Here is a 15,998-nt window from a genome sequence, read left to right as displayed (position 1 = left end):
GCTTTAAATTTACGAAACAAAGATTTTCTGCACTCTGTATACTCAATATTTGCAACTTTGGAGAAATGGGTAAACAGAACTTCCTTTTGTAATACGAAAAGAATAAAATTACTACCTTAAGAGAAATAGGATTCCAGTATCCAATTAAAGGAAAAGAAAGAAAATTTTGCATGCTTTAATCATCTAACAATCGAAGAAATATTTAGCAACCTAACGGATACCTTTATTTGCCTTTGGCAATTTTATAAAATCATTAATGGTACATGTTTCAACTGCCTTGCAGTCATCATCAGATATATTCACATAAGCTTAGGTGTAAATAAGGTAAAAGTATGCACAAGATATGTTCTCATATTAGTCTTGATAACTACTCATGGGAAACTTAAATTTTTTTGTCTATAGGGGGAGGATGGTGGTAGCGATGGTGGGGGTGGGGGGTTGGAGGAGGAGGAGGGGGGAGAATGCTTAAAAAGTGATTAATAACTATCTCTTAACTAAAATACTGTTAAAAAATTCTCCTTTTCCAGTAAGAAGATAAAAACATCTTTTACGTCTCTATTTTAGCTTCTGTTCAGAAGCGTATTTGGAAAACACTGATTAACTTGTCACCAACTAACTGCTCGAGATCTTATAAAATAATAATTAAAACATTCTAAACTAAAGTATTAATAAAAGCATTATGTCAGCTTCCAATCGAGGAGTTAAAATCTTCTTTTAAGTCCCATTCATGTTTGTGCTTGAAGGCTTGTGGATAAAGGTGATTAACTAGCTTTTTTAAAAATAATTTATTATTGCCAAGGGTAGATTCTTAGAATGTCCTTGTAGCTCAATGTTGGGATGTGTTTTGGCAATAAAACAGGGTTTATTCAATGTATAACTATACAAGTGATAAACAACTGTATAAGGAACTTTTAATAGTAAGAGTAACAATGATTCCTATCAGATACTTTCACTCCATCAACACAGTAATTAAACCTGAGAGGAATTTTCTTCTTGGTGAAACTTATAACATAACTGTTCATTCTATTAACCACCATCTCACAACATTGTCAATCAATCAATCGATCAATCAATCAATCAATCAATCAATCAATCAATCAATCAATCAATCAATACTGATCTGCATTTAGGGCAGTCGCCCAGGTGGCAGATTCCCTATCTGTTGCTTTCCTAGGCTTTTCTTAAATGATTTCAAAGAAATTGGAAATTTATTGAACGCCTCCCTTGGTAAGTTATTCCAATCCCTAACTCCCCTTCCTATAAATGAATATTTGCCCCAGTGTGTCCTCTTGAATTCCAACTTTATCTTCATATTGTGATCTTTCCTACTTTTATAAACGCCATTCAAACTTATTCGTCTACTAATGTCATTCCACGCCAACTCTCCGCTGACAGCTCGGAACATACCACTTATTGAAATAATAACATTAACTTAATGTTATTATTTCAATCAAATATCATCAATACGGACCAAAAATGATATTTATTACATGTAACATACCACTTAGTCGAGCAGCTCTTCTTCTTTCTCTCAATTCTTCCCAACCCAAACATTGCAACATTTTTGTAACGCTACTCCTTTGTCGGAAATCACCCAGAACAAATCAAGCTGCTTTTCTCTGGATTTTTTCCAGTTCTTGAATCAGGTAATCCTGGTGAGGGTCCCATACACTGGAACCATACTCTAGTTGGGGTCTTACCAGAGACTTATATGCCCTCTCCTTTACAACCTTACTACAACCCCTAAACACCCTCATAACCATGTGCAGAGATCTGTACCCTTTATTTACAATCCCATTTATGTGATTACCCCAATGAAGATCTTTCCTTATATTAACACCTAGATACTTACAATGATCCCCAAAAGGAACTTTCACCCCATCAACGCAGTAATTAAAACTGAGAGGACTTTTCCTATTTTTTTTTTTTATTTATTTATTTATTTTTTTTTTGCTAGGGGCTTTACGTCACACCGACACAGATAGGTCTTATGGCGACGATGGGATAGGAAAGGCCTAGGAGTTGGAAGGAAGCGGCCGTGGCCTTAATTAAGGTACAGCCCCAGCATTTGCCTGGTGTGAAAATGGGAAACCACGGAAAACCATTTTCAGGGCTGCCGATAGTGGGATTCGAACCTACTATCTCCCGGATGCAAGCTCACAGACTTCTCCTATTTGTGAAACTCACAACCTGACTTTTAACCTCGTTTATCATCATACCATTGCCTGCTGTCCATCTTACAACATTTTCGAGGTCACGCTGCAGTTGCTCACAATCTTTTAACTTATTTATCACTCTATAGAGAATAACATCATCCGCAAAAAGCCTTACCTCCGATTCCACTCCTTTACTCATATCATTTATATATATAAGAAAACATACAGGTCCGATAATACTGCCTTGAGGAATTCCCCTCTTAATTATTACAGGGTCAGATAAAGCTTCACCTACCCTAATTCTCTGAGATCTATTTTCTAGAAATATAGCAACCCATTCAGTCACTCTTTTGTCTAGTCCAATTGCACTCTATTTTGCCAGTAGTCTCCCATGATCCACCCTATCAAATGCTTTAGACAGGTCAATCGCGATACAGTCCATTTGACCTCCAGAATCCAAGATATCTGCTATATCTTGCTGGAATCCTACAAGTTGAGCTTCAGTGGAATAACCTTTCCTAAAACCGAATTGCCTTCTATCGAACCAGTTATTAATTTTGCAAACATGTCTAATATAATCAGAAAGAATGCCTTCCCAAAGCTTACATACAATGCATGTCAAACTTACTGGCCTGTAATTTTCAGCTTTATGTCTATCACCCTTTCCTTTATACACAGGGGCTACTATAGCAACTATGTACTGTCTATGTACTGTTGCAGACACTTATAATCCTGTAACTTATTTACTGTACTGTACTGTACTGTACTGTACTACTCTATTTTTCACTCTGTTTTCACTTCTAAAGTGAAGTGTATTGATTCGGTGAACCATTAAACCTAACACTAGTTCTTAATCATTGTTCTTGGCCAACTTACTACTGTCAACTAAATTGAAGAAGCTAAGTACAGATTCAAATCTAGTTCTAGTGAACATTTGCCGAAACCAGGGAGAACTTTGTAAAGAATTCGCAGACTAGTATGACTTGATTCTCAGTTTCCTGTTCAAGCCCATATTCAACGGAACAATAACAAAGGCCTTCATCTCTGTCATTGTCACAGGAATCCAGGAGTGAAGTCTGCTTGATGGAGAAAGATTGTTTTCCTGGGATGCAATACAATAAAGTTCCTTGAATACCTATTTGTCTCTGTAACCATAAGTCGAAAGAGGCTAGCTGTAAAAAACAAAATCAAATAATCCACTGGTTTTGAATCAGGTGAAGGGCAGTGTTTAGGTCTTGGCAATTCCATGAAGGTAAAACTATCTTCAGATATCTTTGCTCAGTTAGCATGGTCATCACTTTCATCTGAACTTGAATTGTCTGAGTCACTAAGCACCCGTCTCTCAGTGTTATTAGTCAAGCAAGATGTAACTTCAGCACTACTCTCACTGTCTTGGTAGTCACTGCGAGCAACGTTCTTGTGTTGTAATCTGAATGTCGAAGGCAGATTTGGACCAAAACACGGGTCTAAATCACTGTTACCATCAGAGAAATCTGGTAAATCATCTAATAAGTCATCGTCTGAGTTCTTGTAGAGTTCTGCTTCCAATTCGCTACTTGTAATACGATTCTGAGAAACATTCATTATTTACAAAGGTGATGTTTGTATCATTTGCAATGGAAATCAACACTCAAAATAATTATCAACATGGAAAGGAGATACCGTAAATAATCAAGCAAACAAACAAACAAACAAACAAACAAACAAACAAACAAACAAAAAACGATAAACTAAGGAGAGTACACTAGGTTACTTGCCGCCACACATGGTTTATGTTGAAACAGCAACAGCAGACTGCACATCTGGGCGATAAGGTTAGTGTGGGCTTGAGCTCTGCATTAGATGTGCTGCACTATACTTGTTGGTGTTTATTTTGTATTTTGACTCTCATACTCAATCAAACTTTAATCTAACAATCCCAAAAGATCTTCAAGACACTTTATGCAGTGTCATATTAGTCATGTATTAAAATTTTGGCCTACAGATATCCTTTTATTCCAATGAAAAAATATCGCCAGCTGGTCTTTTTAGCCAGTGTGACCATTGACGATATATCGTCAGCTGGTCTTTTTCGCAAGGATTGTCACTGAAGATATATGGTCAGCTGGCCCTATAAGGGTTAATCTATAATATCTTGTAAATTTGAATTATGATAGAACACTTACGGCTATGATACATTCAAATGTTATCATGTTCTGAAAAAGCAATTTGATGTTACATAGTTTTGAAGTAAAGGTTTTTCCATAGAATGACAAAACACATGTTCTTTTTTCATTCTGATTACAACAGCTGCAGAAATAAATAAAACCAAAAAAGTTGCATACTACTGTTAAATTCAGAAAGAATGGAGTTATAATTTGGTGCAATCAGGTTTGATATTGGTGGAGCCGTTCATTTTTACTAGAAGTTTAAACTCTAGTATCCCAACTTTTGAATCTGACACTAGTGCCAAAGCACAAAGCTGGTGCATTTTTTACGTTACCACACTCTACTATGGCTAGTTCATATAGTTGACAGGGAGGGCAATTTCATGAAAACAACACAGAATCAACAATCAACTTGGGCAGACTGTGCTGAAATGTCCCCAAGAGATTTATTAATGAACTGACAGTCAATGATGTTCCATGATTTACCAATTCTGCTAGTACTTCTTATTAATAAACAAGGTACATAAGTACGGTATTTCACGTTATACCAGTAAAAATTATTATAGCAACATCTAGGGTACATTTTACCATAATACAAGAGTGTCCAAATAGTTTATCAGACAGTGTATGTAGAGTGTAGTTATTCAGATACAGCCCCTTCAGTCACATTCAAACTGTCTCACACTGTTATTCTATGGCTTATTAAGTTATGGAAGAATGCTCCCCATATTCCCCTGGTGTATTATCTAAACCAGTGATCGCACATTTTTGGTACGAAACAAAGGAAAGTTTGAAATTGCACGAAATACTTTCCTAAAATCTGCCAGGGAATGGAGCAATGCATCTGCTCACTGCATAAACAACAGAACAACATCTTATAACATGTACCTAAAGTAAGAGATCCATGGCAAGATTTTGAGGCTCAAGGCATTGCAGATATACAGTGAAACTTGTACAATAAAAAAACCTTTCCACACGGTAAAGGAAGAAAAATTATTAAAAGCCATGTGTGAGTATCTACTGTATTTTTGTACATTCATGTTGGTTACCGTCTGGTGGTGATATGATGATTGTAGAAAGCAGGGTGTCACGTAAGCACATGTCAGGATAATTCTTACATACATACATACATACATACATACATTATCATTATAGACTGTTAGACCTTTCAGCGTTCAGTCTGCAAGCCTCTGTGAATTTACTAAACGTCGCCACAATCCTCGATTTGCAACTAGTGTTGTGGCCACATTTAGTTCTATACCTCTTATCTTTAAATCGTTAGAAACTAAGTCTAACCATCGTCGTTTTGGTCTACCTCTACTTCTCTTAGCCTCCATAATCCGAGTCCATTATTCTCCTAGGTAATCTATGCTCCTCCATTCGTCTCACATGACCCCACCACCAAAGCCGGCTTATGCGTACAGCTTCATCCATCGAGTTCATTCCTAAATGAGCCTTTATCTCCTCATTCTGAGTACCCTCCTGCCACTGTTCCCACCTGTTTGTACCACCAATCATTCTTGCTACTTTCATGCCTGTTACTTCTAATTTATGAATAAGATATCCTGAGTCCACCCAGCTTTTGCTCCCATACAGCAAAGTTGGTCTGAAAACAGACCGATGTAAAGATAGTTTCGTCTGGGAGCTGACTTCCTTCTTACAGAATACTGCTGATCGCAACTGCGAGCTCACTGCATTAGCTTTACGACACCTTGATTCAATCTCACTTACTATATTACCATCCTGGGAGAACACACAACCTAAATACAGTAGAAGTCTGCTATAGTGAGTACGGCATATAACGAGAACTCTGTTATAACGTTCACTTTTGTGCGTCCCCTCAAAATTCCTATATGAAACTGTGTATTATCCATTGGTTACAACGAGAGCCCTTTCAGTGACGCATCCGTTATTACGAGCGATTATGCGCGCTCGATTTTCCCGTTGCCGATATTTATGCACCCAGTCATTATACTGCATTCGATCGATCATCTTCGACACCGTATCATTTGATTGAAATAATAACATTAAGTTATTTATTAGACCACCTAATCAATACAAAATCGTCTTGGATGATTTACATAAATTTGTTTTTTTTGCTATGGGCTTTACGTCGCACCGACACAGATAGGTCTTATGGCGACGATGGGATAGGAAAGGCCTAGGAGTTGGAAGGAAGCGGCCGTGGCCTTAATTAAGGTACAGCCCCAGCATTTGCCTGGTGTGAAAATGGGAAACCACGGAAAACCATTTTCAGGGCTGCCGATAGTGGGATTCGAACCTACTATCTCCCGGATGCAAGCTTCACAGCCATAAATTTGTTAACTAATAGTGGTACATGTTTCGCCTTCCCTGAATATGGTCTTAGGTCTTGGGAATTCCATGAAGGTAAAACTATCTTCAGATATCTTTGCTCAGTTAGCATGGTCACCACTTTCATTCTGAACTTGAATTGTCTGAGTCACTAAGCACCCGTCTCTCAGTGTTATTAGTCATGCAAGATGTAACTTCAGCACTACTCTCACTGTCTTGGTCACACCGGTATCACACTAGGTCGTGCACGAAGGCAGTTCTCCAAGGCAACGCGGATTAAACATTTGCCAGATAAGATCGCGAGGCAAGCTGCCCGAATCAGATCGCCATTTTATATAACAGAAGCCACCACAGGATTTTAGCAAGTTAAACGACTAACACAATTTCTTTTATCACATTCCGAAGAGCAATTCTCGGAAGTTAAACAGTCAACACGGCCTTTTAGCCACAAGAATATCACTCAAGGAAGTTATTAAATATAAACAATAAATACCTGAAGACTGGTGCATATGACATAAACTTTCGTTCAAGCACAAGTGTTTTTGAATAAGTGCCTTACCATAGACACTTTAGAATATTTTAAAGTATGTTTATTAAAAACAAAGTGTTTAACATCACCACAGATGCAAATTTTAATTAAGTTATTATTTTTCTCACATATGCCTGAAGATTATTACAAACACAAACTTTTTATTCACGCCACCTAATGATATCAAAAAGAATTTTACCATAGACGCTTTTAAATATTTTTTTCATCATTTAAGTTTTTTTAAACACAATTGTAAACGATACTGTAATTTAAGTATCATTCACATAAATCTCCTTACCCCCAAACCCCCCCATCTTCCATTTCATTTAAAGCATCTAGAACAATAGTTTTTGGATTCCCATGGGATATAGTTTTAAGATCCAATGTGCTTGCTTTTAAATGTTATCATCTAAGATTTTTTATATACAGCTGAAGATGACCACTAAGTGGTCGAAACATGTACTGTGTTTGTTAATGTATTTTTAAGTTTGCCAAAGGCAAAAGAAATAAAGTATCGATTAGGTGGCTTTTTAGATTAATTTGTTGATCGTTAAAGATAATCGCTTAATTTTAATGCTAAATACCGAAATTAAGTAAGAAGGAGATAGGCCTACACCGCAAGATATGGCAGAGTGCGTCATTGATTACGAGGTTAGTTTATAGTTTCTCGCGTTCGTTAAATTACGGAAAGGCTATTATCATGTAAATTTATGACGAGTAGGTTCTCTACTGGCGTTTGAAGTATGTAATCATCATACATATAGGCTAGTACAGTTAAGTTTGGATAGGTGACGCTATTTGAATAACAAAATTGAAACGTTTGCCACAAAGGGCGATCGATCATCTTCGGTACGGTATAGTTTTCGCGCTAATTGCATTTGCGAGCTCTCTCTTCAACATTCGAAGGCGATATTGGAGTTGATTAGTAAAACCCGTCGACTGCTGTTCTCTAAAGGAAATTCGAAATGAAAGAGGATAACATGTTTTCGTAATAAATGTGTAAAATAACGTAGCCGATAGCAGCTGTTAACTGGTTAAAAATAAAGGCTGAAGTAAACGATCTCTTAATTTTAATGGTATACCGCATACTGAAATTAAGTAAGAATGTGATACACCTCAAGATATGGCAAGGTGCATCACTGATTTTAGAGGATAGTTTATATTTTCTCGCGTCTAGTTAAATTTTGGAAAGCTATTCCCATAACATAAAAGTAATTGAGAAGTCTCCACCTTATCAATACATTAATTTATTTACTAAAGTAGTAAATTCTGTCAGTACGGGTTTCGATCCCTAAGGGATTCTACGTTAAAAATAGGCACACGAGGCAACATATATCATACAACAAGGAATTTTAAATTCAGAATCCTTTCTATTTTAATAAGTATTTTTAACTCCTGGTCCAATTGGACTAGTTTTACAAAAATGTAACGTTCCAGAATTAATGCAAGAAATGTAAAAACTTACTTGGTGTTTTTAGATTAGACACAATGAAACAATATGCCTCAATACTATAGATTTTTAAGCCTGTACAGCAATTACAAACACTAGTGTATATAAGTGTAAACTTTATCTCAGTTTTATAATTAATGTGAACAAGTGTAGAATCCACTTGATGTTCAATAACCTACACATAACAAAGTTATATACCTCACACAATGGTATTTTTAAGCCAATAGATGAACCCACTAATATATAAAAAAAAAATCTTTCAAAGTCTGATTCAATTGGACTATTAATGAAGGTACAATCTCCCATATGTGATGTTTTTGTAATTATATCAATCTGTTTGTGTGTCAGCTGAGGATGATCCCTTAGGGATCGAAACCGGTACTGACAGAATTTACTACTTTAGTAAATAAATTAATGTATTGATAAGGTGGAGACTTCTCAATTACTTTTATGTTGTAGTATCTATCAATACAGACATGAAGCTAATAGATTCAAATGTCAATCTTTTTTTGCTATTTTCTTTACATTGCACCGGCACAGATAGGTATTATGGTGACGATGGGATAGGAAAGGCCTAGGATTGGGAAGGAAACGGCCGTGGCCTTAATTAAGGTACAGCTCCAGCATTTGCCTGGTGTGAAAATGGGAAACCACGGAAAACCATCTTCAGGGCTGCCGACAGTGGGATTCGAACCCACTATCTCCCAGATGCAAGCTCACAGCTGCGCACTCCTAACCGCACGGCCAACTCGCCCGGTATGTCAATTTTTAACAAGGAGGTTATCATTTCTCTACATGCGTTTCAAATAGGTACACTTACGGTTAGGTTAGGCGACGCCGTTTGAAGAAGAAAACTGAAATGTTTGCCACAGAAGCCTCTGGAGTGATACCGTATTTCTCCGAATCCAAGACGACGTTTTTTTCTCAGAATCTCATGTTAAAAATCAAGGGTCGTTTTGCATTCGCAGCCTGATAGTAATGAACACCACTGGCAATTACCGCAGTAACCACGCTGTTTCTTTTCACACCGCCGCGCGCGCAGACAAAACTCGATGACAATAAACAACCGCCTCTTTATCATACATCGCTAGCCGCGGCGACTGGTTGTACAGTGCCTGTGTGTAACGTCACTGGATCTCGGGAAATAGTGAAGAGAGAATGACATTCCATTATCCTCTACAAAAACGTTTCTTAAATTTGCAGAATGGCATCAAAACATGCGAGCCTTCGAATTCTTAGAAAGGCCAAGGCTACTCAGTACCAGAGTTATATCGCGTCTGCTGTACCTGGCGCTTAGTAAAATTAAGTTTTATAGACAGCAGGAATATTTTCGTGATGGATCGTCGTATTGTAAAGATAAGTGGAACAGGTATTGCCAGCAAATTTTCAACGGGTTCTCGTCGATGTTATGATGCCAATTTTAAGTTAATGGCTATTAAACACTCGGAAATGTATAATAATTGTGCAGCCACAAGAAAATAAGGCATATGCCTAACTAAAGCCAATATCTGGCGTTACCGTGAAGACAAAGATAGCTTAAAAATGCGTACTACACAAAAAATGCATTCAGTGGCCCGCAATAAGGATCCTTTAAAGAAGCCAAAGATGAAATTGTGAGGTATGTTCACAAAAATGCAAGGGCGGAATTGCCATACCACGGCGCAATAAACTCGTTCGTTGACTTTCAAAGTCCACGATTAAGACCTATACATCGCTAGCCGCTGAAGTTGGCCAAATCCGGCAAGCAATACGTGCGTGTAGCGGCAGCCAGTTATATCTGATGCTGAGTGAAAGTAACAGTTTTATAGTAAGCAAGAATATTTTCCTGATGGATCGTCATAGTGTAGAAACGCGTGGAATGTGAATTTGCCGGCAAATTTTCAGCAAGATCCCTTCCATCTTATGATGCCAATTTTAAGTTAACAGTTATTAAACCCGCTGAAATAAAGCATAATTGTACAGCCGCAAAAAATACGGCATAACTAAAGCCAATGTTCAACGTCTACAAATAGTTTAAAAATGCGTACTCTATAAGAAAGACATTCATATGATTTTACAAAGCACTTTTAAGCCTCATTAAAAAATTTTGAAGGAAAAAGTGGGGGTCGTTTTGGATTCGGAGAAATACGGTAATATTTTTTTTTCCGAATGAAATTAAACACACGCTTTCATGTAGTATTGGATTTCAAAAAACGACAAGCAAGTAAGCCGTATTGTGGATATTATCTGCGAAAACGCAAGTTTTTAACAAACTGATTGCCATTTCATACCGATTTTAATGTGATTGGGAGTTTTCCCGATTTTTATAAAAAATCGGATATAATGACAATCCGCTATAGAGAGTAAATTCTTCGCCGTTGTGAATTCTCGCTATAACCGACCTCTACTGTACTGGAAATTATCGACCTGTTCTAGCTTTGTATCACCAATCTGACATTCAATTCTGTTGAATTTCTTACCTACTGACATCAATTTAGTCTTCAAGAGGCTAATTTTCATACCATACTCATTGTACCTATTTTCAAGTTCCAAGATATTAGACTGCAGGCTTTCGGCACAATCTGCCATTAAGACCAAGTGGTCAACATAGGCCAGACTGCTTACTACATTTCCACCTAACTGAATCCCTCCCTGCCATTTTATACCTTTCAGCAGATGATCCATGTAAACTACGAACAGCAAAGGTGAAAGATTACAGCCTTGTCTATCACCTGTAAGTACCCTGAACCAAGAACTCATCCTACCATCAATTCTCACTGCAGCCCAATTGTCAACATAAATGCCTTTGATTGATTTTAATAAACTACTTTTAATTCCATAGTCCCCCAGTATAGTGAACATCTTTTCCCTCGGTACCCTGTCATATGCTTTCTCTACATCTACGAAACATAAACACAACTGCCTATTCCTCTCGTAGCATTTTTCAATTACCTGGCGCATACTGAAAATCTGATCCTGACAGCCTCTCTGTGGTCTGAAACCACACTGGTTTTCATCCAAATTCCTCTCAACGACTGATTGCACCCTCCCTTCCAAGATGCCAGTGAATACTTTGCCTGGTATCAATGAGATACCTCGATAGTTGTTGCAATCCTTCCTGTTCCCTTGCTTATAGATAGGTGCAATTACTGCTTTTGTCCAATATGAAGGTACCTTACCAACACTCCATGCTAATCCTACTACTCTATGAAGCCATTTCATCCCTGCCTTCCCACTATACTTCACCATTTCAGGTCTAATTTCATCTATTCCTGCTGCTTTATGACAATGGTGTTTATTTACCATCCTTTCCACTTCCTCAAGCGTAATTTCACCAACATCATTTTTCTCCTCCCCATGAGCTTGGCTGTTTGCAACACCACCAGGATGATTTCCTTTTACATTGAGAAGATGTTCAAAATATTCCCTCCACCTCTCCAGTGATTCCCTGGGATCTATTATGAGTTCACCTGAACTACTCAAAACACTGTTCATTTCCTTTTTCCCTCCCTTCCTAAGATTCTTTATTACTGTCCAGAAAGGTTTCCCTGCTGCTTGACCTAGCCTTTCCAGGTTATTACCAAAATCTTCCCATAACTTCTTTTTGGATTCAACAACTATTTGTTCCGCTCTGTTTCTTTCATCTACGTACAAAGCCCTGTCTGCCTCGGCCCTTGTTTGGAGCCATTTCTGATAAGCCTTCTTTTTACGTTTACAAGCTGCTCTCACTTCATTATTCCACCAGGATGTTCGCCTTTTCCCATCTTTACACACAGTTGTTCCTAGGCTTTCCCTTGCTGTTTCTACTACAGCATCCTTGTATGCCACCCATTCACTTTCTATATTCTGAACCTGCTTACTGTCTACTGTTCGAAAGTTCTCACTGATCATATCCATGTACTTCTGTCCAATTTCCTCATCCTGGATATTTTCTACCCTTATTTGTTTGCAGACAGAATTCACTTTCTCTACCCTAGGCCTAGAGATACTTAGTTCACTACAGATCAGATAGGGGTCTGTATCATCGAAAAATCCCCAGAAAACTCGTACATTCCTAACAGATTTCCTGAATCAAATAGATGGGCTCTCTCCTCATTAATTTCAGTTCTTCTACATTCATTTCTTCCCAGCACCTGACAAGCTCATTTCTGCTTCCCAGTTTCATCAGAGCAGTGGGCATCGATACTCATTGTGGGGTCATTTTTACAGATCTTCAGTCCTGATGTGGGAAATGTGGGATGGGAAGAAAATCAGAAAAGCACAGCAAAGGGGAAGAGACAAAAAGAAAAAAAGAGAAAGAAGAAGAAGAAATATTTAGAGGCAAAGATTGATTTGTGCATATCATATCAATGTCATGGGTCAAAAATTGAAGGTCATTGTATAAAAACTGAAAGATGATCATTGATCGCAAAATCATTACCTTTAGGAAATCAGCTAGATGCTTTAGAGCACCGATGCGAACTTCATCCAAATCCTTAATGAAACCAATAAATACTGGAACCAAGTCTCTAGTAGCAATCTCTTCTCCCAAAATCACTGCAAGTTCATGAATACTTGATGCTACAGTACGCCGAACTTTCCACTGAAATTAATAATATTTATTACTTCTTTACAATATGAATTTATTATGATTTATTTGCAATCTGTACAAAAAATATAAAAGCAGTGATAAGAACTGAAGGATTAGAAAAAGGAGTGAGAGAGGTTACAGTTTGCCACCCCTCTCTCCTTTCTTCAAATTATATACAGAATAGCCCCCTATGTGAACCAATGTGGCTATGGCGTGGTGGACAGGCTTGTGCGCCCCAAGGTAGCCAAGCCACCGGTGCAACCATATCAGACGGGTGTCTGTCGAGAGACTAACTAATGGTTCATTGAAAGGGGTGGGTGTAGTAGCCTTTCAGAAGCTGCAAGGGTGGCTGTGTGGAGGAATTACTGATATGGACTTGCAATAATATTTAACGTGACTTAGCTATGTTTGATACTGCTACATGGGTAAAGGTAACAGGAAGCTATAGTCTATCTTTATATCAACAATGAAACTGTGTTTTATAAGTTCACACCCTTGTAACAGAATAAAGTAAGCCAAATACTACTCGGAATTTTTACTTTTCTGACAAGCTTGTTCAATTGCTTACATATGGGGTATAAAGCAAAAAGTGCATTATAATTAAGATGTAATCTGTACTACTTATTTCAGTGGCCCTTCCAAGTACAGTTGAGCCTGAGTTATACGTATATCAAGGTGAAAAGCAGACCTTATGTGTAAATTACAAATCAGGTTTAGATATTATGTGATATAATTAATTAAATAATTTTCTCCATTTTCACAAATAAGATTAAAGACATGTTATTTCAGAGAAAGACATGTTTTTTCAGAGATGTAAGTTCATAATAGAGCTCTCCTAGGTGAAAGCATACAAGAAATCGACGGCAAATGGATTTTGTTTCCAAATAAACGGTGAGTTTGCATTTATATATTAGTAAAACTCTGAATAAGAACCTACTGTACGGGACAGTTTAGGTCGCATTTAATTGGAAGAAGGTGATTGTGCGTTTAGTCACACTGTCCTATGCTTCAGCAGCCTGGACGTTGACTAAGTGGAAGCAAAGTAAGATACAACCAGCTGAAATGAGGTTCTTGAGGAGCTTTGGTACAGTGCCCTACCCAGACAGAATCTGTAAAAGGGAATGGATGAAGAAGAAGATGAAGAAGAAGAAGAAGAAGGGCAGAAAAGGAAATTTGATAGGTTATATCAATAACACAAAATGCAAAATACAGGAGTTAAATCCAAATCACCTCGTGGTTAATTTGTCAAGATACCCACTAACATCACAACAGCAAAGGCTATGGTAAGGGTCTTAATTATGTTGTCGCTCCTAAGAAATTACCTAAAGAAGAAGTTATTTCTTCCATGGAGCCTTCACTGCATAACCTGTCAAAAGATGAGGCAGAAGAAATATGACAGGAATGTGCCAGAGTGTTAAAATCGTGCAACCCACTTTCTTCTAATATGATAAGAGAAGAGAATGATGCATTAAGAGAACTTAAAGAATAACCCTCTTACAAGCTGCTTTACGTTGCACCGACACAGATAGGTCTTATGGCAAAGATGGGACAGGAAAGGACTAGGAGTGGGAAGGAGCGGCCGTGGCCTTAATTAAGGTACAACCCCATCATTTGCCTGGTGTGAAAATGAGAAAACATTGAAAGCCATCTTCAGGGCTGCCGATAGTGGGGTTCGAACCCACTATCTCCCGAATACTGGATACTGGCCACACCTAAGCTACTGCAGATATCGAGCTCAGTAAGAATAATCCAGATATTATTTCGCTGGCTGACAAAGGTAATGCTACTGCAATCCTAGAGCGAGAGGTTATAATAACATCTACAACTAGTTATTCTAGAACCAGTTCAATATTAATAAACAGGGATTCATTCCAACAGAGGTGCAGAAAACGCTCTCTCCAGGTGACGCCATTTCACTCAGACTATATGGTCTTCCGAAAATCCACAACAAAGACATTCCTCTCAGACCAATAGTACAGTAAATGCTATATATTATCCTACTAATACCTCTCCAAATACCTTGGTAGTTTGCACTGGCTACTTCTTGGACAAACGCCATCTCATCTTAAGGAGTCCACCCATTTCGTATCTGGAACTAGTTATGGCTTCAACCCAAAGATGTTCTGGTGAGTTCTGATGTGCATTTCTGTTCACTTGAGTGCCAGTGGAGGTGATTATGCACCTTATCAAGCACCAATTTACAGAGGATATTACAAGGCTTTTTTTTTTTTTTATCACTGCATACAGGCCTGCTACTTCCTGTGGGATGTTAGGTATTATGAGCAAGCGTACAGTGTAGCAATGGGTAGCACTCTATCTGCTGTGATAGCTAACTTTTAAATGGAGATTTTTTAAACTTTGCTCTGTCTTCAGCACCTACTGAATCAAAGGTCTAGTGGAGGTATACTGATGAAATACTGATATTGATGATGATGATGATGAGAAAATGATCTGAAAAGGAGAAAAAGCTTACGATGCATTTTTAGAACATCTTAACCATCAGTGTCCTTCAATATGCTTCACTATGATGAAAAAGGTTGAAGGACAGTTAGCCTTCCTTGACCTGTTGGTCTCCCAGATATCTGATGGTTCCTTAGGCCACAATGTACGTAGCAAGCCAACCCATAACAACAGGTATCACCAAGCAGACTTGCACCACGATCCTGCTCAAAAACTTGGCATTATTACAATCTCAGCAACTAGAGCCAGGATATGTGATCAAGCATCTTTGACTGGGGAATCTGACATCTTGAAAACAGTGTTTTTCAGAAATGGTTACACCAACACTGCTATTTTCAGGGCAATGTATCCAAAACAGAAAAAGTTGCATACGTTTAATGCTAGGGTATGGAGC

General features: G+C 37.9%; 1 protein-coding gene across 6 annotated transcripts in view; it reads right to left on the bottom strand.

The window, feature by feature from the left end:
• The window catches only part of LOC136864144 (serine/threonine-protein phosphatase 4 regulatory subunit 1), a 1,196,145-nt gene that overhangs the window by 67,470 nt on the left and 1,112,677 nt on the right, over positions 1-15,998 (bottom strand). For all 6 annotated transcript variants that reach the window (XM_068226182.1, XM_068226183.1, XM_067140780.2 and 3 more), the window contains one exon: positions 12,995-13,156. In XM_068226182.1, coding sequence (XP_068082283.1) covers positions 12,995-13,156 — 162 coding nt within the window. The remainder of the gene's footprint in view (positions 1-12,994; positions 13,157-15,998) is intronic.

Source organism: Anabrus simplex, chromosome 2 (genome assembly GCF_040414725.1).
Source record: "Anabrus simplex isolate iqAnaSimp1 chromosome 2, ASM4041472v1, whole genome shotgun sequence".
NCBI lineage: Eukaryota > Metazoa > Arthropoda > Insecta > Orthoptera > Tettigoniidae > Anabrus > Anabrus simplex.
The sequence above is the reverse complement of the archived record's forward strand: the minus strand, read 5'-3'. Positions and strand labels throughout refer to the sequence as shown.